General features: G+C 43.3%; 4 protein-coding genes and 1 long non-coding RNA gene across 6 annotated transcripts; 3 read left to right on the top strand and 2 right to left on the bottom strand.

The window, feature by feature from the left end:
• Window positions 1-421: 421 nt before the first annotated feature.
• Window positions 422-5448, bottom strand: elovl4a (ELOVL fatty acid elongase 4a). Its single transcript, XM_028978777.1, has 7 exons — window positions 5216-5448; window positions 4501-4622; window positions 3998-4185; window positions 3775-3855; window positions 2944-3115; window positions 2044-2171; window positions 422-1896 (listed from the first exon to the last, which is right to left on the bottom strand). Exons 2-7 carry the CDS (start codon window positions 4565-4567, stop codon window positions 1585-1587), a joined length of 948 nt encoding a protein of 315 aa, XP_028834610.1. The 5' UTR covers window positions 4568-4622; window positions 5216-5448; the 3' UTR covers window positions 422-1584.
• Window positions 5449-6021: 573 nt separating this feature from the next.
• On the top strand, window positions 6022-7933 carry dctn3 (dynactin 3 (p22)). The gene is made up of 7 exons (XM_028978779.1): window positions 6022-6149; window positions 6469-6553; window positions 6638-6724; window positions 6824-6907; window positions 7000-7058; window positions 7171-7230; window positions 7532-7933. The coding sequence occupies exons 1-7, from the start codon at window positions 6048-6050 to the stop codon at window positions 7613-7615; spliced, it is 561 nt and encodes a 186-aa protein (XP_028834612.1). The 5' UTR covers window positions 6022-6047; the 3' UTR covers window positions 7616-7933.
• A 1016-nt stretch (window positions 7934-8949) lies between these two features.
• Window positions 8950-15938, top strand: ttk (ttk protein kinase). 2 transcript variants are annotated; one of them, XM_028978754.1, is made up of 25 exons: window positions 8951-9212; window positions 9617-9705; window positions 9803-10025; window positions 10139-10245; window positions 10341-10481; window positions 10576-10678; window positions 10829-10910; window positions 10975-11084; window positions 11161-11254; window positions 11490-11598; window positions 11700-11922; window positions 12098-12204; window positions 12318-12461; window positions 12666-12829; window positions 12919-13049; window positions 13144-13264; window positions 13352-13438; window positions 13551-13708; window positions 13805-13956; window positions 14047-14171; window positions 14254-14328; window positions 14773-14949; window positions 15341-15437; window positions 15523-15608; window positions 15691-15938. In XM_028978754.1, the coding sequence occupies exons 2-25, from the start codon at window positions 9618-9620 to the stop codon at window positions 15775-15777; spliced, it is 2991 nt and encodes a 996-aa protein (XP_028834587.1). In that variant the 5' UTR covers window positions 8951-9212; window position 9617; the 3' UTR covers window positions 15778-15938. The 2 variants fall into 2 exon arrangements, with proteins under 2 accessions (XP_028834586.1, XP_028834587.1); XM_028978753.1 differs by having other exon boundaries at window positions 8950-9212; window positions 15523-15938.
• Window positions 14998-17467, bottom strand: LOC114789618 (uncharacterized). Its single transcript, XR_003749695.1, has 4 exons — window positions 17361-17467; window positions 16735-16888; window positions 16294-16328; window positions 14998-15970 (listed from the first exon to the last, which is right to left on the bottom strand). It is a non-coding gene; the product is annotated as an uncharacterized LOC114789618 (long non-coding RNA).
• On the top strand, window positions 17246-24651 carry cdc42se1 (CDC42 small effector 1). Its single transcript, XM_028978782.1, has 5 exons — window positions 17246-17430; window positions 18933-19220; window positions 21355-21459; window positions 22820-22900; window positions 23017-24651. The coding sequence occupies exons 2-4, from the start codon at window positions 19167-19169 to the stop codon at window positions 22886-22888; spliced, it is 228 nt and encodes a 75-aa protein (XP_028834615.1). The 5' UTR covers window positions 17246-17430; window positions 18933-19166; the 3' UTR covers window positions 22889-22900; window positions 23017-24651.
• The last annotated feature ends 11 nt before the right edge of the window (window positions 24652-24662 follow it).

Here is a 24662-nt window from a genome sequence, read left to right as displayed (position 1 = left end):
AATCCAACTGTGGCCCGTATGGGTATATGTTCACTTTTAAAGTTCTGCCCTCTGGTGGACTTAAGGATCACTCATTCTTCCACTATCAATGTCCAAAAACTGATTTTCACAATATCTCAGAAATTCAATCATATTTATAGTTACATATTTTATATAAATAGCCTGCAGAACCTTGTCCTCTGCCCGGCCAGCCATGACTTTTTTTTTCATGTTCGAGCCATATGATATTACCCAGTCATCTAGACATGTCAAATTATTGCACATGCACATTTTATTCAGGCCACCTTCAAGGACAAAATGTTTACCTGCTGCCTAATACTTGCCACCCACTTTAACAAGAAAATTATTCATCATTTGTCATGACTGTGTATCTCATTATGATAAAAATATGACATGCAATGCATTAAACAACATGGGCTCATTTGGATCACCATTATGTTTAATTTTATTAGCAGCAATCAGCTGTTGTTCATTTAAAAAAGAAAATAAATGTCATGTAAATGTCCATTTTTACATTGATACGATGCCATTGTTCTTTTCCAAATGCACAATGTACAAAATTGCACAGCATGTACAACATAAAAAAAACAACACAAAAACAGAACCTACAGCAATACAGTTTTCAAACAGAACATATTTTTAAGAAAATGAGACAATTATTGTTTGATATACACTGTAAGAGACTTTCGCAGTTGAGCATGATGATGACTTGCGATAAACAGTCAGCACTTTGTACAATCCTTCATGGTTTGCTGTTTTAGCTGTGACCGTCAAATGTAGTTCAACCGAAGCCAGTTTGTCCTAATTTCAAGACAGGAGTCTGCTCTATATCAGGCCATGACTTGTCAAGACTCTTGCAGCAAAACTTGAAACAGCATGCGTGACTGCTGCCAAGCTAAGTAGGTACAGTCTACGAATATACAGAGATTTACAGCTCAATAAATTAATATAGAAAATATCCTTCATTTGTCATTCCATTTCTCTGTATCAAAACCATCCCCAGATGAAACTAGATGCGTTTTTGGGGCAAAAGCAAAATAAGGAGTGAATGAGGAATGCTTTTATCTCCATTTACAACCCAATCTTATCCAGTTGCTCTTCCCAATGGCTGCAATAAAATGTGACGGTACTTTTAAAAATCGAAACTAAGAATACAATGAAACTAGTAGATTGATTGCGCATAAGGGGACCCTAACGGAAATTTGATTATTCTCATATGCAGTGTCGTACTGTAAACAAAAAGTGCTGTTATGCACACAGTTTGAGCGCAATGATCCCAACGTACAAGAAAAAAAAAAAACTACACACAACTACATAAGGACAAACATGATGTGTATGAACTTAAAAATGATAAAAAGTTTGAAACAAAAGGGAATAATGCTGGATATGCTGCTGAGGAGCAGAACACTGAACAGGAACGAGCGGTGCTGCTCCACCATAAAAACTGCACGTCTTTAACCAGGCTCCTCCACCTCCGGCTGCTCACCCCCCATTATCACCACTGCCTTTACTATTCCTTCTCCTAAAGTCCGTGGTCATCCTGGTATCCACAGAAAGGCCTGCCAACTAATCTCACCTGCTCCCTTAGTCACGTTTTGCCCTGCCTTTCCGCTTCCTCCTCCCATTCTCCACCACAGCCGGCTTTTCCTCCGTTTTACCAGCCATGCCATTGCTTGCTGCTAGGACTCCGTTGGAGATACCATTAGAGATGGCCTTGGCATGTTTAGCAGAACCTTCGCGGCGAGGCTGGCGGCGGTACGTCTGGTAGTAGAAGTTGCCAAAAAGAATGATGAAGGTGATGGCGTACCCGATCAGAGCCCAATGCATCCAGTGAGGGAAGGGGCAGTCAATGTAGAGAGACAGGGCTGTGTGGCCAATGGTTACATGGAACTGGACCTGCAGAACACGGACGAAGAGCAGTGACTGGATGATCAGCTCAGTATTTGAATAAAATAGTATGAACCGGTTAATTAATAATCATTATATCCAGCAACAGTATCTACCGAGCACTAAAGACAACTGGCCAGTAATTAAAGAGATTACCATTTGGATGATGGTCAGGTATTTCTTCCACCAGAGGTATTTCTGAACCTTCGGACCACATGCTGCCAGCCCATAGTAGAGGTACATAAGAACATGAATGGCTGCATTCATGTGTGCCCCAAAAAACGCTACAAGAGATTTAGAGGAAAGAACAAAAATTCAATCTTATCTACTCATTTAAATCAAATTAAGTAAATATATTAGATTTCTAATTATAATCGGGGGTGCAATTCAGTTCTGTATCACAAAGATTTTGTTCACAGAGATTTACATATGGCAAAAAAAAAAAAAAAAAATGATGGCCATGGTCCAGTTTCCTCTTTCAATAAAAACTATTATTTGAAAAAAATCAAGGTTCCAAAACCACACAAATTCCCTGCTTTATGGCCTGTTTTATACAAGACGGAAAGTACAGGAATGCTGCATGTTTCGGCAGAGTTAGTAGTTTTACCTTAGTATTGTTAGTGAATGTTATCACATGTTATCTGTTATCACATTGTTTATATTTTTTTTTATATCCAAATCTAATTCACAACATTAATTAAACTATTTTAATAGTTCTGCTATTTTAACTGCTCTCTGGTGTTTTTGCTCACTGTACAGAGAATCTATGTCTGAATCTAACACTGAAATAACAAAGCAAATACAAAACAAATTTTTGGTTGTGAAACAAAACTCATAATATGAAATTGATAATATTCTATCAAGGGGTCAATCTTTGCTATATTTAGAATGTACAAAAACGTATCATCATAAACGAATAGTCTGTTTTATATAGAATCTCTAAACAAATATTTACATAGCTGTACAAGAATCCAAAGAACAACTGTGATATGAGAGGCGTTATAATGTTACAGCAAACTACATTCATTCAACCAATTCAAGAATGGAATTACTCACACTGTCCGCCAGCCACCCACTTGATGCCAATCCACCAAAGCGTGAACATGGTGCAGTGATGGTACACGTGCAGGAAGCTGACCTGGTTGAACTTTTTACGGAGGATGAAAAACACGGTGTCTAGGTACTCCACCCCCTTGGAGACGAAGTACCACCACAGCGCTGCAGCGATCTGTTCATCACCAACAGTAAGAAGGAATCGCATAAGTAACATGGTAATGTGACAGGATTTGTGTTATCCCCCCCCCCCCCCCCCCCCCCCCCCCCCCCCCCCCCATGCGGTCAACCTTATCCAGGATTCAGCAGTAGATCTCACAACAAACACATCTAAGTACAATAAACAGTGCTTAACTAGACTCCATTGGGTGAGTAAAGTCAAGGGTCAAGTGTGGGGGGTGTCAACTGTAGGGCCTGTCAAAGCCCATTGAGACATACTGTATGTGATTTTGGGCTATATAAGAAATAAATGTTGTTGTTGTTGTTCCAAAGTAACGTATGACGTAATCGTTCCCGTGATATACCGGCCTCCTATCTGTTTTTTCCCAAATATGCTTTATCCATTGGCCAGCGTGGACCTCTGACAATTCAACACCGAATTTAATATCCTGACGCGCAGAACAGCTCCCGATGCGAGCGGACGTGGCGTCATGGAGCAGCGACCGCCCTCGTGATCACGCCAAGATTACCTGGCTCCGTCAAAAGGACAGGGATCGTGTTGCTGAGCCTCAGCCTCGTCTCATTTCACCTCCGGTCGCCGCCTTTTCAAGTAGCCTGGTCGCGGCAGTGTTAATCACATCACATCAGGGCGGCTATGCTCGCAGTTGTACTCACCCTCACTTCGTTAGGATCATCAGAGTAGTCGACCGTTTGGCAAATGTAGCTGTACTTTGCAGCACGTGCAGCCAGAAACAGCTACAACAGAGCAGATCGCAGGACAGGTCCATTAAGAGAGGCGGCAGAGCGACGAGCACAGAAGTTCACACTCTAGTTCACAGGTTAAATGCAATAATAAGAGCGTTGAGCGCAATTCCGGCCATGAATTTTAAGGACCGACCTCTTTGAAGATGAAAAAATTTAGGATGACCATGCTGAAGTTGTAGACGATCAGTGTTTTCCTTAACTGGAATGGCTCACGGTTCTGCATATACTTGGGCCCCAACCAAAGGAAGAGCAGATACGATGAACTGATCGCCAGTGTTGGCAGAGGGGAGTCCATGAGCGGCCATTTCTCTACACGTTTGTCTGCAACAAAAATGGCACACGTCACAAACCTGATACTACTGTTTCTAAAAATACATTTCTTATGCTGAAAGCTGTACATATTTAAAGCTGAGGTCATGTATTTTACAATAATGAAAATGATTCTTGTTAAACACTTATTAGTGGTGGTCCAACAATGTAAGCAGTTTAGAGGGAAACCTTTTCTTTCAGTCCAAGTACATTAATAACGTGAAACGAGACTCGTGTGACCACGGGGGAAACCCAATATTGTAAAGCGTCGACGCCGCAGATCTGCAGCCCACAGGCGGTCCTGAGGGGGAGAGACGGGGGGGTCACCTGCGATGGTGAGACTCCATTTGTAGAACTCTACGGTGTCGTTGATCAGACGCGTCACAATCTCCATGCTGGCAGGACTGGTGGCGAACTTTCCCCGGGAATGGCGTGGGACTTCAGATTCACTGTGGGGTGTAAACGTGCGCAGAAACCTGCTTCTATCACAACCATTCCAATTTTTTTTAAAAATGACACAACAGATCCAGCAATGTCCGACTCGGATGGGAGGGGAGCTGATGGTGGGATTTTGGGGGGGCTGAGCATCGTGCACCAACAAGGGCAAGGGCAGCAGAGCGTGTCAGCAGGGCGTTTTAATGTGAGGGAGGAGTCCGTCCTCGTCCAAATGGTACAGATGTCTGAAAAGAGCCGCCGTGAGGGGGGGGGAACAGGTGCAATTCTGCCCCCGAATATCGGCAGAAACGCCGCAGCGCAACAACGTTGCGATTTACGCCCCCACTTTCGCGACGGGCAGGGAAAGTAAAAGTCTCGTGTATTCTGCAGCCGGTGTATCTCTATCAATTCATTTTATTATCTTATATATATATAAACGTATATATGGTCGATATATTCCGCTACCAACTCGTGTGCAGGTCGGCCAACCATATTTCCTGGCAATTCAGCATCATTAACTGTAATGGATGCGTGATGTAAATGGCTGTAAAAATGAATCCACTGCCACAGCGAAACAGTAAAATGAATTTAAAAAAAGCCTACTCACCGTACGGAGGTAAAAATCCGTTTAAAACGACACTCGGTTCAAGGTCATGCCACTCATGTGACCGGTCGTGTGGTTATGTTTAGCAGGAGGACACGCGTGTTTTGTATTCAGCGGAGATGGTGTTGTGATGGTGTTTGGTGGAGAATTGCCGTGTGAGGCAGACCACGATGGACGCGATTCTCCACTGCGCCCGCTGCTGCGCCAACAAGAGAAGCGCGCAGCTGCTCCGCGCATGCGCGATCCTGGAAGCGGCTGATGGCGGCCAGCTCCGCCGGCAACGAAAAAAAAGTGACAGATGGGATTCCTATTCTTTAGGTGTGGCTCGGTTTACGGCGTGCAATGACACGGAGCCCCTGGTGACATGGGGCGTCCCCACCCAGGCTGTTGCCCTCCACGGGACACGGCAGATTGCAGCGTGGGGGTGCGATGCATTGGGACCGATTAACAGGCCTTTTGTCGTGACTGTTCGTGGGCTAGAGTGCCAGCACTTCTTTTTTGTTTCTTTAGTCTCTCGTTTTTTCTCGTGTCCCCCAATTAATATACGTCATGAATTAATGATAAAGTCATTTGAACATTAGAAGTGGAATAAAATATTGAACTTCATTTTCAACTAAATGGAATCATGTTTCATCAGTGTCTGAAGCATACTCTTTGAGAAGAGACGACATGCAAATTTATTGCCTAATATGTAATGTCAAAAGAAAAACATTATTTTTTTTAGATTATGTGACTGCGTTCCCTCACAAACATGGCGGCCTTTTGGCGCCCGGTCGAAGTATCGTCTACGCAGGCTCTGCGTCATTTCCGGTGCCTTTTCGTGACTGCGCTAATCATGGAAGGCAAGAGCAACATTGAGGATTTAGACGCACGTCTGCAGATCCTTGAAAAGCGTGTTTACGGAGAGAGGGGCGGCAAAATTAACAAACCAGTCAAGGTAGACATCTGTAGCGTGGAACGTCCATATTCACGGAATATCCGTCTTCCACGTTCAACTCTCTCCTCTCACCCAGTGTTTTGCTAGTTACCTAGCTACGTCGCTATTCCTTGTCTTTTTGATTAAAGCGAACGTGTCATTGGTTTCTAATTTTCTTCTGCTACGCATGTGGATTTAGGTGACTCGGTGTAAAGGCCGTCAGTGAGTCTGTTCGGAAGGAAAAAAACGGGTGTGGCGCTGGCCTGCTGTCACGTTCAGTCGGATGTTGCATGTATTTTTTTTTAAAGCAATGTTCTTTTTTTTATTTGTGAAATAACAGTGTGCAGATGCCCTTGCCAGAATTAACACCGCCCTGGCGAACACGGCCAATAAAAGGGAGCGCGTCAAGATACTTCACAAAAAGAGTGAGATGCATTAAATATCGAATTGAACGTTATTGTTATGTATGCTGCGAGTGAACAACCCATGATACTTCTACCCCATCTCAGTTGAAGACCTGATGAAGTATCTGGACCCTCAGTTCACTGATTACATGGCGATGCCAGATTGCATGAAACTGGAGCTTATATTGGCAGGTAATGAGCTTGAAGCGGTCTGACGAACAAGTTATTTTAACCAACACCTAAAAAAAAAATCTAATTATATGTATTTTTTTGTTCCTCTCTCTTAAATAGAGGAAGATTTCCTACGTTCCCAGGCAGTCTTGCTGGAGCAGGTGCATAACCTTCAGCCACTCCTGGACAGCAGTCACATCAAAGGTATGTGAGAGCCGTCCCATGAATGCAGAGTATTTCTGTTTCTTATTTCATCTTCTCTTGTCTTCATGCATACCGGCTCTGTTTTTGTACAGCCGTCCCTGAACTGAGCACTAAAGTCCGGCGACTGGCACAGATTCATATTAAACAGCAGGTGGGGTCAAGTGTTGTTCAATAGAATGCCTATGTTCATGGTGTGGGGGAAGTTGTTAGTGATAGTACAGGCTGAGCTGAACTAATTCTATCCTTTGTCTCCTCAAAAATAGGACCAGAATGAAGAGCTTTCTGGGGACGTCAAGAGATTGTTGGATGAGTACAACAAAACTGTATCCTTACTAATAAAAAAAACTTTGTTCATGACTGCTGTTGAAATGAAAGAAAACAACTTCAGTCGTGCTGTGTGTTTTCACTGACTTTTGATTGGCAACCTTCACACTGCTTCCACCACTGGCCCATATGATATGACTTGCAGCAAAATGTATGCTAAATGATTTTTTAAAATCAATTTGCATTTAAGTTATATGGTTGATATGCCTTGAAAATGTTTTTAAAAGCACTCACTATATGGGATGCTACAACATGTGAAACAAATTACCTTTTGAATCCTTGACTTCATTTTCACTTTAGATGCTTCTCATGTCTAAACAGTTCGTCATGTGGGACGAGACCCTGCGAAAGTTAGAACCAAAACCAGCACAGCAAGTGGAGTAGCTTGATCATCCAAGGATGACTATGATCATACTGTATTAAAGTAGTATTTAACCTGTAACTGGCAGATATGATGCCTGTACTTCCACTTAGAGATAGCAATTCATTTTCAGACACATAAAAAATCATTCTTGATTTCTTTGAGAATAAATCCAAGGTTTCCTTTTGCTATTTTTTTTCATCAGTGTCTATTGTGGATGTCTAGAGCTATTTGTTCTTTTATTTTCTACATGAAATGTCCAAGAGATTTCAGTACTGTTGCAACGCTGCATGTTCTTTTTTTCTTTTATATTCTGACAATAATAAAGCTACAGAAAAGTATTGTTTTGGTTAAGGTTGAGGTTAAAACAAAAATCTCATTATAATGTCTTAAAAATGCATTGGTGGCTAAATGAAATAACGGTGCAGTGTGTATTTGTTACATATAAATGTGCTACATATAAACTGCTTCAGTTTAGTAAATGTGCAAGTAATATATCCAATTTAAGATTTTCTTTTAAACCTGTTCTGTTTCCTTACCAATGCAGCTTTTTAAAACTGCACCCGGCTGTTCAAGCATTCAAAAGGAAAGGAAGGATTCAAAAAGGAAATGTTAATGTGGAATGCTAACTAACGCAGGCTTCTCCAAAGTCTGGCAGCAAGGTTAGCGATAAAGATGAAAATTCTTCCCGGAGGACCCCATCCAGCATGGATCCTACTTATTTGTAATATTAGTTTCCGGGAGGTTGCAGGGCCTGAATACTTGATCTTTATAGAGCTGAGTGTTTGGCATACATCGGCTTGTTCGGGTTCCGGCTGTAAGTGTTCATTAGGAACCGTTTCCAAAAGGCACGGAGGACTCGACAAACACAACTACACCCTCCAACAAAGCCTGCATGAAAGGAGCTCTTGAAACCCAGAAATAATGACAACAGCAGCCCTGTAGCTTTAATGTTACCTCGGTAGCCATTGCAAGTTCATTGAAATAGTGCAAGGTGCAAATTATAGGAAAACATGGTTGCTGTCATATGATGATGGAAAATTCTGGACCATGTAATGGTTGTTGGTGTTAAAAGGGTATTCAGAGGAATCTCAGTGTGATGAGCGTGGATTGAATCTGAGGATCTTGGGTCAACAAGTCAAGAGTGGCCATTTTATAGTGGCTTCATCCTTGTTTTTATGCATCATCTGTTGAATCCACACTGAGCCATTCAAGTCGAGGCTGCGGTGCAGGAAAAACACGGTTTAATTTGTCTCTAAGAATATTTATTTGATAAAGTATTTGTCATTAGTGTGTTTCAGAGGACAATGTAGTGTTGTGATGGAATATTAAAGCAAATGAAGCATTCTACCAGATGGAATTGAAATAATGTAAACAGAATTTCACCTCTGTCGCAGTGTAAATTGTTGACCACTAGTTGGCGCTGTCGAAACGCGCTGGGCACGTCATTGAGCTGGGCGGAGGTTCCAGATACGAACTGGCCAATCAGATTCGGCCGTCAGGGGACGGGGCGAATTTGAAAGTGTTGCGGGGTAAACAGTTTTCGTCCAAAATCCCCCATTTCCATCCAAAACCGTGGGAGGAAATCATATATCAATATACACCACTTGTCACCAGCAGGTTAGTCCGTTTTAATTGTTCCTACTCCTCATTAATGGACTAGTTTACAGGTTAAGCGGTTTGTCACTTCCTCGCTGCAATTTAGCTTCCTCGCTAGCAGCTAACAGGCTAGTGTGGTAAACAACGAGAAACCTGCTAAATCGTTTCATAGTTGGCCTATCTTATCTCCTGATTACAAAGAAACTACGTTTGTTATTATGTTAGGCTCGGAGATTAAACGTCTAGGTTTGTTGATCAGTCATGTGTACCTAATAGCCCGTAATGGTTCAGTGCCAAGCAGCTACTAAGGGACGAACATGCCATGTCGTGGCTTTAGGTTGAATGTTTTGTTGATTCCTTGTCGTGATTGCTGTGATCTTTGGGATACGTTCCTGTGAAGTCGCATGGCTGCTCTTTACTTGTAGGATGGAAGAAGAGGAGCACACAGACAGGCAGCTACAGATCGCTGAGCTGTGTAAGAAGCTGCAGAAAATAAAAAGAAATATCAATGACGGTAATTTCAGTTTCCTACATGGGCACTACGCTGCGTTATGTTTGCAGTTTTGTTGCTCATGGAAGATTTCTCTTATTTGTCTGCATCTCTTATTCAGATGACACAGACAATATTAATCAGATCATCACCTTGAATTCCCCTGAAACATGCCTGACCTACCTGCGAAATCTGGAGAAGAAGGGTGATCCACGCATGGACCACAGTCTTCTCAACAAGTTAATTGACTGCTACACGCAGGTCTTCTCCAGCATGCCATTGGGAAAATACTGTCAAAATCCTTGTTATGCCCGGATGCTTGTCAGATTTGCTGAGCTTAAAGCGTAAGACTTTTATTTTGCTACCACTGAATGTTTACTGTGAATTTTGATGTCTTTTTACACTGCCCATTTTTAGTTTAGTGTTTACCTTACATGATTTGCCTGCATTTCCCCAGAATTCAAGATGTCAGTGAAGCCCAAGACAACTTTCATGTTGCAAGATCACACTGCCAGGAATTTGCTTTTGTCCACATTGCTCATGCCCAGTTTGAGTTATCACAAGGTAAAATACTGCACAGTAGTACTTTTTAAACTGAATTATGACTTTTGTACAAAACTTTTGTGATTTATGGCATCAATAATATTTTTTTTTATCAGGCAATATCAAGAAAAGTACTTGGATTTTGCAAAGAGCACTGCAATTAAAGGCAAAACCAACTGAATGTCTGGAAGCTGCAATGCAAAATTTAAAACTAGGAAGGAGTCGCCTGTTTTCTCAAGAAAATAAAGAAAACACAAGTAATTGATTTTTGCAATTGTAATCAATTTTTATCAGCAAATTTTTTAATTGTATGCAAAAATATTTAAGGTATATTAAATATGTTTTTTACAGCATCAACTTTTGATAATGGACAAGAGAGTATAGTGATGGACTCAGATTTTGGCAAGGATTATAAATCAGATGAATCAGGAGATTCACCACTAGCATGCTCACAGTAAGACCTTATAACCTTCAGTAACATCACATGCCCACACTAATATTAGTTTACAATGTGACCTTTGATAAAAACCACACACACGCTTCTGTATGAACGTTCTTCAGTCGATTTAGGTTCTCCTAATGATTTGGACCCATTCACTTTCAGAACTGATCAGAGGAACAACTCTGCAGGACATGAGATGCCATACTGGAGGTCCTCAGCAAATCGCAAGAGAGCAGTTGCCATGGTAGAGTACGGGCCATTATGTCATATAATCATCACTGCCAATTGTAATCTAATTGTTTTTCCAGCCTGGTAGATTTCCTTTGGTACCACGATTCATCCAAGAGGAGGATAACAGTGATGAAATGGGGGTTATTAACAAGGGTGAGGTGTACGCCTCCAAAAATTATTTATCCAGGTGAGGAACATAATTGCCTAAGCACAGTAAATCTCTTTGTGCGTATGTATATGCCCTTTTTTTCTTTTAAACGCAGGCAAATATCTGGTTCCTGTCTCAACACTAGAATGATTGCCCCAGGCAGACAGAGCACTGGGGACAGCGACTCCTGCAACTTGTTGAATCTAAAGGTAGTGTTTCATATATCTGATTTGACCTGTAATACAGTGTCACGGTTTCAAACCAACATTACTTCTGTTGTGTCCCTGAGCGAGACACTTAACCCTGAGTGTCTCCAGGGGGACTGTCCCTCTAACTACTGATTGTATGTCACTCCGGATACGGGTGTCTGATGAATGCTATAAATGTAAATGTAATACAGCATCTCATATGCCACTATCTATTAATGCAGTTATTAATTTTCAGCCATCAGCTATTAGCCCAGAGCCTCTGCCATGGGAAAATGCTGGGGTTGTAGATTCCACTACCACACTGATGTACAAGACAGAAAAGAAGGACCCATCAAAGTTGGAAGGTGGGTCTGTCATCTCGTTTTCTTCTGATTTGCACATTTTTTGCGCAGTTTGTATCATACTAGGGTTCTTTTGTTTTGTGAAATATGTATTTCTCTTTTAGATTCCACGTGCAGTGTTAACCAGGTCCTCTGTTCCAAATCCCCTGAGTTGTGTATGACGTATCTGACAAACCTGGAAAAGGCTGGAGACCCGCGTTTGGATTCTACGCTACTTGCAAAGCTCTTGGATTCCTATTCTAGAGTGTTTGCCAGACTTGCTTTGGAAAAATACAGCAAGAATGAATGTTATGCTCGTATGCTGGTCAAATTTGCAGAGCTGAAAGTGTGAGTGTTGTCTTCACGGATTTTGATGATCACTGCAACAGTGGCTGTTCTTATTGAAACATGTTTATTTAACGTCTCTTGCTTTGGATCAGGGCCTCTGCTGAATGCCATAAATGTTATGTACTTTTGTTTTATATTTATCATTGCATTGACTTCTGTGAATTAATTTTGGCAGAATTGAAGACCCTGATGATGCGCACGATAATTTTCTTGTTGCCACCACAAACAGCAAAGCATTTGCTTTTGTGCACATTGCATATGCTCAATTTTTGCTCTCACAAGGTACGTTTCATTGACACACATGCTATGCATTAATGTGTGTGTTGTTGGAACTTTTAAAAAAAATAATAATAAAATTTTGGTAAATTTGCATCTTCACCATATTTTGCTTATAGGAAATGTGAAGAAAAGTTATGCAATATTGCAGAAGGCCATTGAGTGTAATGCCAAGCCCACTGAACTGCTGCATACAGCAATGAAAAATATGCAGTCTGGGAAAAAACAGCTCTTGCTCGTTGAAGATAAAGAGAATATTACTGGTTTGTATTTTTTTCATCAAACCAATTTTGACGTTTCACTCAGTGTTGTTGCAAGGTGGGAACTGTGGGCAATTAGAGTAGTACTTCTACATGCTACAGTGTCTCAGCTTGGGCTAACAAAATGTGAATAGTCAGTCATTCAGGCCTAATTTTGACTGATTAATACATTTGTTGGGACCTTTTTTTAAACTGTATTTACTGTAGATCCCCCAACCCTGACCTCAGCTGGGAATCAGATGGATGTTCAAGATAAAGAAGTGAATCGGTGTCAGATTTCCTTAAACCAAGTCCAGCAGAAACCTACGTTCAAGGATTCTCCCTCGGAATGGAAGATTCCTGCACGCATTAACAGATACGTGTCTCCAGAGGTCAGTTAACACTCAGCATGCTTTTTAACATTATGGCAGATATGGCCAGCAGTTTGAATAGGATGTGATGGTTGTTTGGTGGCTTTCAGGAAAAGAGGCCTGTAGAGTGCACGCCCACTCCACGCCTGTTAGTTTCAATACCAACGCCCTCTGTCTCACTGCCATATAGACAGAACGCAGTGGCTCAGACACCCAGTTACAAAGAACCATGTGCAGCCAGGTAATGTATATGTGCTTTTTACTTCACCATTGACAAATAACTCATAAAGGGAATTGTTCTAATATGCATTTATTTTTGGTCTTTGGTTTTACAGTTTTGCCACTTGTGTGTCTGAGAAACCAGCTGTTGCGCCTCACACAGTTCAGAACATGAGCCACGCCCCGTTCCTATGCACTCCTCAGAGTAAGGTGTCCTATGTCCAAGCACCCCTACAGGTAAAGACCAGTGCACAACATAACATCCTGCATTAGAATTTTCCTTGCTCCATTGTGTACATGAAGTAATGAATGCATATGTTTTAGACACCCATCTTCTCGAATGACACCATAACTATTAAGGGTCGGCAATTTTTTATTCTGAAAATGATTGGCCGTGGAGGTTCGAGTAAGGTATAAAGTTTTATTTTTACTAATTTCTGCTCATATTGTTAGTTCTGTTGTGTTTATACATATTGTCTTCGGGTTATATTTTTTGAGAAAGGCATGATTTGCCTCTTTTCAGGTGTATCAGGTTCTGGACCACAGAAAACAGCTCTATGCTGTGAAGTATGTGAATTTGGAGGAGGCAGATGCCCAGACTGTTGAGAGCTACAAGAATGAGATTGAGTATCTGAATCACCTTCAGCAGTACAGTGAGCAGATCATTAAGCTCCATGACTAGTAAGTGCTCGTGGTTCTGAAATGTTTTGGTGTATACTTCTGCTCAAGGGCCCAAAAGGGATTTGCTTGAACGTTGATCCACATCTCTCATTGCAGTGAGATCACTAACAACTGCATCTATATGCTCATGGAATGCGGAAACCTGGATCTGAATACCTGGCTACGCAACCGCAAGAGCGTCAACCCTCTGGAGCGGAAGTTCTACTGGAGGAACATGTTAGAAGCGGTCCACACGATTCACAAACATGGTGATTTGTCAGCACAAAGATCATACTAATCCTTTTTTTTTCCCCCCACTGTGTAATATCGCTCTCATTTTTGGCTCATTTGTTCATAAGGAATCATCCATAGTGACTTGAAACCTGCCAACTTTGTCATTGTCAATGCTTCACTGAAGCTGATTGACTTTGGTATTGCCAATCGAATCCAGCCTGATATGACCAGCATTGTGAAAGACTCACAAGTAGGTGGTCATTCCCTCTTAGCATCTTAACACCAGTCTTCCATTCAAGGATATGGCACTTCAGTCTGCTCCTGTTTCACAGGTGGGTACACTAAACTACATGCCACCAGAAGCCATCAAGGACACATCATCCAAGGCTGGCCATCCAAGCTCTAAGGTAACTTTTTTTTTTTCCTCAACTGTTTTAGTTGGGGCTATGATAGCAAGTTTTGTTCCATTTGTATTCCTCAGTGATCTCAAAGACCTGAGATTAGTTTTACCATCAACATTGGTACTGTGGCTGGCTGGAAGCCATTGGTATACCTTATGAATTGGAGTGGTTTGAGCCATTTTGGTCTTTGTGATCAAAACCTTCTAGAAGTCACAACACAAATTATGGTACCATACAAAGCCCTTTCTTGCAGTGTTCAGAACCAGGTCACTCATTGTTCTCTGATCTTTGTGACTGGAGTCAACCTGATTCCATTCCATTATATTCCAGTGGGAAGTAGTAGGTCAAATGTGTTGATCTTCCTCACAAATGATGTAAAGATCTGGATGGGCACTGTCTAATGTAGTTTTGGACTTTTTTTTTTTTTTTTTTTTTTTTTCTGATCCTCAGATCAGCCCTAAAGGTGATGTGTGGTCTCTCGGGTGCATCCTGTACTGTATGACCTATGGCAAAACACCATTCCAAAGCATCACAAACCAGATGAGTAAATTGCATGCCATCATTGATCCGTCCCATGAAATTGACTTCCCCAACATTGCTGAGCAGGACCTTTTGGATGTATTAACGGTATGTTTTGTTTTGTTATATATATACATAAACATTTTTATTGTGATTAATCACACGGGTGTCTGGGATTAATCATGATTAATCGCACTGTTATGCGCTACATATACATTCTCAATCATTTTTTGCATTGTAGCAATGAGACATAAAAACAAAATGCACTCAAATTAAAACTAAAATAAGAAGGAAAAACAGAAATAGTCCATAACAGAAGAACAATGTTTTTCCACTCATATATATGTCACTTAGCTCCTGATGGCTGTAGGTATTGTCATATAACACACACACATTTATACATATGTACAGTATATATGCATAAACTTATACGTAAGTTTGTTTTAATCAGGTTTTTAGATGCAACTTAATTTAATCAATTTCTATCGTTTTATTACAGCGGTGTTTAGTGCGGAATCCAAAAGAGAGAATCTCGATTGCGGAGCTCTTAGAGCATCCTTACTTGCAGATTCAGCCACAGCAGCAGCCTGAGCCTGGTAGGACATTCTGTCACACATTGGTACTTCGTATTGCAAGTTATTACTTGTGGTGTCTTAATCCTGTTAATGTCTTTTACTGCAGCACAACCCTGCAGTGGTGACTTGAAGAGAATCTTAAATGAGCTTGCTGCTTTACAGTCCCCAAACAGCATTGCAAGGGCAGCAAGCGTAAGAAGATTAAACAAGTCTTGTACTAGATGCTTTCGTTTGATTTCAGATTTGATGTTAAAGTTCTTGTTCTCGACCACAGAACCTGGCCAAAATGTGCAACAGTGGGAAGAAGCTAGACATCTCAGAGTGTGTAAAGACGTCTAGCCAGACCTCCTGGAAAATGTGAGCGCTGTGATCCATGAGCCTTGGGACTGGTGCACACCCTCCATTCCACACGCTACAATGCCACTATAGCACCTTCACACGTACTGCAACGCTCAGGACTGTTTCTGTTTCTCCGGTTGGATTGGACCACTCCCCACACGCCTGTAGCTTGTTCATTTTGCTAGATCCCTCAGGAACTTCAATTTCAGTTGTTACTGTAAAGGATGCAATGCAGAGATACAAATAAACTTTTTTAAATTTCACTTTTATCATGTGATTTGAATGGTTATGATTGTGACCAACTGGATGTTCCATGAAGCACCAATTCTCATCTTCGGGGAAATTGATAGGAGCTTCTTGGTGCCATGATTGCGGTGCACCGAGATAAAGAATCTCCGCTACTTCAGTTGTGTGAGCGTGTTAACACTGCTGCGTATTCCGTTCCAGGGCACCCTAACGGTGCCTCGTGGGGTTTTCAGCAGAAATGATGTATCAAGGCGGCATTGTAGTGCTGCAGTGTCAGGTCGGGTTTCCTCACCTCATCTCAGCATCCATCTCCTCCCGTTCCAGGAACTACAGGAACAAACGGACAACATGTTTGCCGCACCACAAATAAAATAAGCGACATGTGTGCCCATTAGAAGTAGATGGTTGCAGTGGTGGTAGTAGCCTAGTGGGTAACACACTTGCCTATGAACCAGAAGACCCAGGTTCAAATCCCGCTTACTGCCATTGTGTCCCCGAGCAAGACACTTAACCCTGCGCGTCTCCAGGGGGGGACTGTCCCTGTAACTACTGATTGTAAGTCGCTCTGGATAAGGGCGTCTGATAAATGCTGAACATGTAAATGTAGATGGTTCATGCACCTTTCTCTTCGCCTCTCTTATACAAGACGGATGAGCGTCAACATCTCCAGCCGCGGGTTCGTGCAACCTGACTGCGTTAACCGTGCCCCGCGTCCAGCATTTATTCCACTCACGTGTTGCCGAACAAGTTCCTACGTTCGGTGTCCGCGGGAACCTCCTGTCGTGCAACGTGTCACTTCTGGCGGTCCCCGATCGATCTGATCTTGTACGTCGAAACAGCCATCGCGTGGTGTGGGGTGGTAGTAGCCCAGTGGGTAACACACTCGCCTATGAACCAGAAGACCCGGGTTCAAATCCCACTTACTACCATTGTGTCCCTGAGCAAGACACTTAAGTTGCTCCAGGGGGGGGACTGTCCCTGTAACTACTGATTGTTAGTCGCTCTGGATAAGGGCGTCTGATAAATGCTGTAAATGCAAATGGTGTTGTTCCCCGCTTTGGGGTACAAAACCTACTTATACAACCAAGTTTTAACGTTCTTTGGGGTCTCGTGTTTTTTTTTTTTTGTTATCTTTCTTAATTTTTTTAACGTATGAAGCAGGACTGTTATTTTGAAGGGGCGCGCCGGGCCCGATGACGGCGGAAGACGTCTTGTAGGCGGCAGCCGAGACTCCCTCTCCGCCCGCCCGCCCGCCCGACCGACCGACCGACCGACCGACCGACCGACAGACAGACGGCAGGAAGCGCTGCTTCGCTCCCGCACGGTTCCGCAAACTTTTTTATGATTTATTTTTTTTACCTCTCCACCAGAAACGCGGACAGGAGGACCGCCGCCGCCGCCGCCGCCGCCGCCGCCGCCGCCGCCGCCGGTAAGAGCTCCGCGCCCCCGACTCGGTTTGGGTTGCGGACGAACTTTGTGTTCGTGCTTTTTGACGGAGCCGGAGGGTCGAGGGCGCGTTTTGGGGGAGTTTTTGGTTGAAACGAATCATTCGTTTTACACTTTATGCAGGAAAACTCCGGGAACGGGCTGGTCTGCGTCACTGACTACTGTTAGAATTTATTTCGACGAGTTAAATCGGAAAACGTGGAATTTCGTTAACTTGCTGTTGAAATGTTAGCATATGCTAACCGGCGCCACGTCTTTTTTTCTTCTTCTCTCCTTTCGTTTTTTTTTAAATACGAAAGGGGAATAAAAACGACCGTTTCGTGTAAATGCTGGATACAAGCGTGGAATATGTCGTTTCTTGTCCGAGAAAAAAAAAATCCCACAAATGTCGGTCGATGCCGGGAAAGGCGCTTAACACGTTACGTGTTCTAGACGTGAGCTTAAGGGAAGGTCAGGGTTTTTTTTTTTATTATTATTATTATTATTATTATTATTTCTTATTTAAGTTTGCTCTGTGACATGAACTTTTAAAGTACAAAGTCCAATTCCGCTTGCGTTTGCCGAGTGGAGGATCAAACTCCCTCCAGGGAGTTTGGTTTTTCATCAGCCCAGTTTGGTTTTCATCAGCCCAGGAGAAGCAGGGTTCCCTCTTGATTTAATAACTTATTTTTTAACTTATGTATAGCTGTAGTTCCTCTATTTAGATTTTTATTTTTTTATTTATTTTTTTTTGCATGCAAAGTGAACGCCGCCGAGAGGCTCCTCCTCCTGTTAAATGGACCCCACTGTGGTGCCATGACGCCCTGTGTTCTCACCTCCTGAGTGGATTGGGCGCCATGCCTTGGCACGGCCTGGTAGGCGCTCTTTCCCGTCACCTTGTCCTGCCGGTGACACCGCGCCCACCCGACCTACTTCATCTGGGTAGCTGCGAGGAGTCACCTTGTACCAGGAGTGCTGGAAAGTTCCTTCCTTCCTTCCCCGAAGTACTTGTTAAAAATTCCACTTCTCCGAGTGGTTTTAAGCGGTAGAAGGCTCGTGGGATGGTTTCGACCGGCCTTCCAGCACAATTACGGGCTCTTTTAAGAATGGCCTATCATGGAGGCGAGCTCTTACGCGAGTCTCGCTCGCCACTTCAGACGCGGTAAACGGCGCTAACAGGATGTTTGTGGTGCTGAATAAATGGCATGGAAGTTGTTGCGGGGTACGAGATCATACGGTCCGCCGGCTGCGAGGGGCTGGTTCGGTCTCCATCGGCACGTAAACAGAGCGGCGAGCACTCATTTCTAAGGTTTTTTTTTTTTTTTTTTTTTTTTCTTAATTTTTTTAATTGGCCGTTCTTTTTTAGAATGGCAGTGATTTTTGATTTTTATTTTTAATCGTAGCACGGCCTACTAGGCTTGTTAAGGTATGGCCATTTCACACAGGCGGCTGCTTGTGCCGCCGAGCCATTGCTTACCGGAATGGAATCTGTGTTTGTCTCTACAGGCCCTACCAGAAGCAGCCTCCCTTGAGCATCGCGCCGTTGAGGGACACGCCGACTCGCCGGGGCGTTTGGGCAGAAACTCCGGGCCTGGGGGTTCAGGGGGTGCGTCCCAAACACGTTTATTTGTGGCTCGACTCGGGCCGTCGGCTCCCAGAAGCGCGTCCCCCCTCGTCTCGTCGGTAACAGCCTGCAGGGTGGCGAGGGACGGCGAGGCCACAAGGCGCGGGTCACCCGGGATGAGTGAATTCTGGCACAAGATTGGTTGCTGTGGGTTGTCCAAACCGCCACCGGTGAGTGAGCCCCCTTCCCCGTACATATCCAGGTGTTCCTCGGTGAAATGCTAACTGGCTCAATTAAGGGTTTAGTAGAGGGTTTGTGTCAGGGACTACTGGGATGTGTGTCCCCAAGACTGCTGTCAAACTGGTGGCGCAACCCAGTCCAGCATAATAAAATTTGCACAATATGTGTTTAAATGCACGAATAAAGGCAAGGATGTTGGAATGGAGGAGGTCTGGACCGCATTGGCTGTCTGTGGACATGTCAAAGCAAGAAAGCTACTTAATTTATTAAAAAAAAAAAAGATTTACTCTGTCGCATATTCGGATGTTTTATTTTGTGAGGTGTTTTAAGACCGCAATAAGTGAAGCTCTGATGCCGAGAGATGGCGCGCTGCAAGTGGGATAAATGCGTGCAAGGCGTACAGACCCGGTCTCCTCTCTGCACCGCCGAGGTTGATAAAATCTCGAGCGTTGGCGGAAAAACACTCACATAATGAAATCATGGGAAGCTGACCTGCTTTCGATATTAGATTTAGCCCCCGGTCAGAGTTTCCTAAGAAGCATCATGAGTTTTAGTCTGCGGTGCCAGCTGGCAGCGCCTGACGCCACAGTTGGGACGTTCATGCTGTCCGGCCAGTGGGCTCTGTTGAACCAGGGAGGTATGGGGAATATTCGCCCTGTAGCCAGATGCAGGGCCGATCCGGGAATTTTACGATGTTCGGCCTGCTCTTCCGGGTTCAGCATTAGGATGCGCGTGTTTTGCACTCTGTAAACATGCCGTTGGTTTCTGCTCTTAATAAAATGGATGGAAACGTCCTGTGTTTCAAAGGCCAGCTCTTACCACCGCTTCCAGGAACAATGTGTGGGGCTCGCAGGGGAAGCTGGAGTCTCGGGCTATTAGCAGTGAGCTCATTCTCTTTCCTCCCTCCTTCCTTTTTTATTTTTAGGCCTGGGTTGGCTCCATTGTTGAAGAACATGGCTGCGCTGCACTTTGCATTTATAAGCAACCATCCAAGTTGCATCAGAGCGCAGAACTCTGGTACTTTCTGGGCCTTTTTTTTTTATTTGTCCTAATAGAACAACAGGTATCATTATCATCTAATAATTTTAGTTTAATTGACATATGGACCTCTCGGGGGGGACAATTCCAGAGGAAAAACTGCCTCTTTCCATGGCGTCTGTTCCATATCTGCTATTAGTTAAATTTCAAGACCAACACACCTTCAACGTGATTATTAACCCAATCTCACCAAATAAGGAGTAGACTTGAGAACCATTGCTGTGTAATTAACCCTCTGAACTCTTCCGAGGCTACATACTTCTTTATTGTTTTTATAGTGTATATTAACAATTCTAACCAACTGCTTTAGCTCATAAAATGTGCTTTTAACAACTGGAGTTCAAATCAGTAGTTAAAGAAAATCAGTAAGAGAGATTAAAATGTTTTTCTTCCATACTGTACATAATCTGTATCTACAAATTATGTGGAATTGTAATCCCTTATTGTTTTATTTGAAGCCCTAATTTTGAACCCGTCTCCGTGGTTTACTCGCGATTTAGTAAAAGTTCCGTCGAATTCATGTCATCAGGAGTAAAATTCTTGGTGCCACGATTAAGCTCTGCTTGGGCACGAGGAGTTCTCTGCCAATGCTCCATGTTGCAATAAGTGTGTGTTGCTTCGTTTGAAAGCTGACAAGTGACGACAAGCACACTGAGAATGGAAGTATGTACATGGATACACCTTAATAAAATGGGAATGGTTGGTGATATTAACTGTTTGTGGCACATTAGTATATGTGAGGGGGCAAACCTTTCAAGATGGGTGGTGACCGTAGTGGCCATTTTGAAGTCGTTCATCTTGGATCCAACTTTTGTTTTTTCAATAGGAAGAGGGTCATGTGACACATCAAATTGATTGGTAATTTCACAAGAAAAACAACTGACCACTTATAAAATGTGTTCAATGTCACCAACATTCCCATTTTATTAAGGTGTATCCATATAAATGGCCCACCCTGTACTCTTTTTGTTAAGTTTGGAGTACGGTTACATGTCCTTTTGTTTGGTTGCAGGTTCCTTGTTTTCCTGCGCTGGAGTGACCGTTGCATTAAAAACCTGTAACTCTCCCTTTTGTTTGTTGCTTCAGAAGAAGAGGCGGAGGAAGATTGACCGCAGCATGATCGGAGAACCAACAAACTTCGTCCACCTGACACACATAGGATCTGGGGAGATGGCGGAGGGCCTGCCACCGGTACGAACGGCGCTGTCAGATTTTGCCCGCAGCCGCGCACCGTGACGTAATGTCCTGTTGTGTTGGCAGGGGAGGCCCGTTTGTGGTGGTGCCGAGTGAGCGGCGTACCTGGGCAGAGTAGAACAGCCCGGGACTTGCTGGGAGGAATGTTGGCCAGGGGCCTGTGTATACAGAGCCACAACCACTTCGCTCCAGCCAGGGTGTTGGGGGAAACATTTAGTCTTTACCGGGCTTCCGCCACGTCTGTTAAGTGTGTGGTTGCGTTTATTTCTTTGCAAATGTTGCCGTTTTTTATCATTCCTGGGACTTTCTCACATAATTGCCCTGCCCCTGTTGCGTAATCCCGTTCCCACTCTCCGGTTTTAAATGCATGCTGGGGTGTATTGTTTGAGCAGAGCACACTCGATCTCTTGGGACAAAAAGGCAACTCTGCACCTGGACCTGGAGTCAGAATTGTCGGCTTTTTATTTTTTATTTTTATTTTTTTATCTCTCCATTTCTAAATGAAACTGCATCTGCGAGCAGAAGCAGGAAGCTGCGTGCTGGCCTCTCTCCTTATCAGTGCGCGGCAGTTGTCCCAAAGTGTGGAATGCTTATCGTCTGTCCTCTGTAGCGTGGTGGGGGTGTCCCGTTCCCGTAATCCTTCGGAGAGCGCGAGGGTTCGCCGGCGCGTGAAGCGCATGGTACGTGCTCACATGGCGAGCGCGGGAGGACGGTAATTTCCCGAGAGACCGACGCGGAGGCGACATAATCCGCTTGTGATGTAACTGTTGACTCGCGCGGGTGTGGCGCGGAGCCGCTCCGAGTGCGAGAGGCTAGTTCATGCTTGACTGTCTGACGGTTTCCCAGCCCCGGCTCGGCGGGCACGGTGTGTGTGTGTGTGTGTGTGGAAAAGCAGCCGAGTGCCAGTTGCAGCCATTAATCTTCTCGTGGGAGGAGGCTGTGCCCACGTGGTCTTCTCCTGAGCCCCGAGTCCGTCGGGACTTTACCTTCGCTGTCAACTCGGTCGATGTGATTTGGATGACCGTGTCTGAATCCAGCTTGGCCAAAACGTTTTGGTGGCCTAGCGGTAAAGGAAGTGTCCCCGTAATCAGAAGGTCGCCGGTTCGAATCCCGATCCGCCAAGGCGCCACTGAGGTGAAACTGAGCAAAGCACCGTCCCCACACACTGTTCCCCAGGCACCTGTCATGGCCGCCCACTGCTCACTCAAGGTGATGGGATAAATGCAGAGGACAAATTTCACTGTGTGCACCGTGTGCTGTGCTGCTGTGTATCACATGTGACAATCACTTCACTTTTATTTTTTATTTATTATAACTTGGGACGTATCACACTCCATCCCTGCCTTTCCCTTTTCAGTCAGGGGCTGTCCAGGAACAGATGAGGTCAAAAGTGCCCCACGCCAACGGACGCAACAGCCTGTTATGAACCTCCCAGCCTGTGAGTAGCAAGTCACAGACAGACGCCTCCTTCCCAACTGTAAAGAGGCGCTGCTTGTTTCCGTGGCCGCAGTGTCTATATTTTCTTGTCTAATGTGCTTTCGTCACGTTTATCAGGCTGTAAAGAGAGATCGCTTCTGCTCCCCTCCACCCCGGCTTCCTCCGTGGGATGTAGCACTTGGCATATCTGGAGAAGAGATTGGAGCAGTGGACCTGCATTTTGTCCCGTCACTTTTTTTTTACCAAACCCACTTCTGCCAAACAACAAAGAACTTTGTTTTGTGGACTCTCTTGTATTTCAAAGATCCAGTTCTCAGTATCACGTGAAACGTTTTAATAAGGACTATTATTATTATTATTATTTTTTTAAATCTAAAATGAGTGTGAGTATGCGAGAGCGAGTGTTTTTGGGGTGTTGCCATATTTTAGATTCCATGATACACTGGCTATGTTCACCTCAGAGGGGCAGGCGGGTTAAGGGTCCTACTGCCCCCCCGAAGGTATGCATACAATGTTGAGCAATACACTGTTTTTATTAGTCAGTATGTCACTAAGTTTTTTCTTTATTATTATATATTCCCACATGTATACATTTGAGGACCATCTGCCCTGGTGCAGCTTTTCTCACCAGGTTCCAAAGATGAATGGTCGTGTCTGCCTGTAACATGTTGAATGAGGGATTAACTTTTTAAAGAAAAGTCCACCAGCAGTCCAGAAATGTGCGTAATTCCTTTCTGGAAGAAAGCAAATGGTTAATTCAGAATATACTGCCATGGAGCTGAATGCCAAATTTCATTGACATGTACGCTATCTCCTGACCTAATAATACCACAGTTAACCTTTTTTTTTAATTTTTATAATTATTATTATTAGCTGGTGCTCTAGTAGCTTTAGAATTCTAGAGTTCTGTTCCTAAACTACGATGTTCGTGCACCAGCTTGATGTGTAATATTGTGGGATAATATTTAGTAAAGAAGCACCAGGATTCTTTCAGACTGTTTCATGGAAAGGAATTGCACATTAAATTGTGGAATGGTGTTTGATTGTTCATTTAATTCCAAAGTATTACCAAAGGCTTTTTTGGGTTTTATTTAGTGTTATTTAATTCCATTTTTAAACTTAATTGAACAGGATTGAACACTGGATTGTTTGTGTGTGCGTGCGCTCTTTTTGTATTCTGTTGTATTTTGTGCGGTCTTTCATATTGTACTGCACCAGACCATAGCACGAAACGAAATGCATCAAGTGTAGTTGTACTTATTCACAGTGCACAGAGAATTTCTTTACCGACACGGCGCCTTCATTATTAATTTGTCACAAAAATAGCATTATTGTGTAGCACTCAAAAAATAAATAAAAATCCCTCATATTGCATCCTGTACTGGTATCATACATGCTACACATGTCTGTTCTTGAGAACTCTTAAGTAAAAGCCCAAATTTTTCCCCATGAGACAATTTAATTAGCATGACTCATTTCTTGAAAAATTTTTTTTTTTAAATGTTTGGTATTAATCCTGTAACACGTCCCTGTAATAATCCAGGTGCATTTAGCTCGCTGCTTCTGAACGAAGATAATTTTGAGGTTCTTTGCATTGGAGACTGAACTGTTGGATGTTGAGAATGTAGGCGTTGTTTTGTCTGCTGTTTAAAACTCCTTTGTACATCTTGTACTTTTGAAATCGAATGTGTATTGCTTGGTTCGTCGTGAAGTAATACAGATAAATCTCTGCTCACCCCTGTTCATTTTAAACTGCTTGCTTT

The sequence above is a fragment of the Denticeps clupeoides genome, chromosome 5 (assembly GCF_900700375.1).
Source record: "Denticeps clupeoides chromosome 5, fDenClu1.1, whole genome shotgun sequence".
NCBI lineage: Eukaryota > Metazoa > Chordata > Actinopteri > Clupeiformes > Denticipitidae > Denticeps > Denticeps clupeoides.
Note: the sequence above shows the minus strand (reverse complement) of the source record. Positions and strands in the feature narration are given on the sequence as shown.

Coding starts and splice junctions, on each gene's coding strand:
- dctn3 (XM_028978779.1), top strand. CDS start 6,048: ATGGAAGGCAAGAGCAACATTGAGGATTTAGACGCACGTCTGCAGATC. Junction 6,554..6,637: donor CAAGATACTTCACAAAAAGA/GTGAGATGCATT, acceptor ACCCCATCTCAG/TTGAAGACCTGATGAAGTAT. Junction 6,725..6,823: donor ACTGGAGCTTATATTGGCAG/GTAATGAGCTTG, acceptor TCTCTTAAATAG/AGGAAGATTTCCTACGTTCC.
- ttk (XM_028978753.1), top strand. CDS start 9,618: ATGGAAGAAGAGGAGCACACAGACAGGCAGCTACAGATCGCTGAGCTG. Junction 10,911..10,974: donor GCAAGAGAGCAGTTGCCATG/GTAGAGTACGGG, acceptor TTGTTTTTCCAG/CCTGGTAGATTTCCTTTGGT. Junction 13,265..13,351: donor ATGTCCAAGCACCCCTACAG/GTAAAGACCAGT, acceptor CATATGTTTTAG/ACACCCATCTTCTCGAATGA.
- elovl4a (XM_028978777.1), bottom strand. CDS start 4,567: ATGGAGATTGTGACGCGTCTGATCAACGACACCGTAGAGTTCTACAAA. Junction 3,116..3,774: donor ATGATCCTAACGAAGTGAGG/GTGAGTACAACT, acceptor GGTGATGAACAG/ATCGCTGCAGCGCTGTGGTG. Junction 2,172..2,943: donor GTGGGTGGCTGGCGGACAGT/GTGAGTAATTCC, acceptor AATCTCTTGTAG/CGTTTTTTGGGGCACACATG.
- cdc42se1 (XM_028978782.1), top strand. CDS start 19,167: ATGAGTGAATTCTGGCACAAGATTGGTTGCTGTGGGTTGTCCAAACCG. Junction 19,221..21,354: donor GGTTGTCCAAACCGCCACCG/GTGAGTGAGCCC, acceptor TTGTTGCTTCAG/AAGAAGAGGCGGAGGAAGAT. Junction 21,460..22,819: donor TGGCGGAGGGCCTGCCACCG/GTACGAACGGCG, acceptor TTCCCTTTTCAG/TCAGGGGCTGTCCAGGAACA.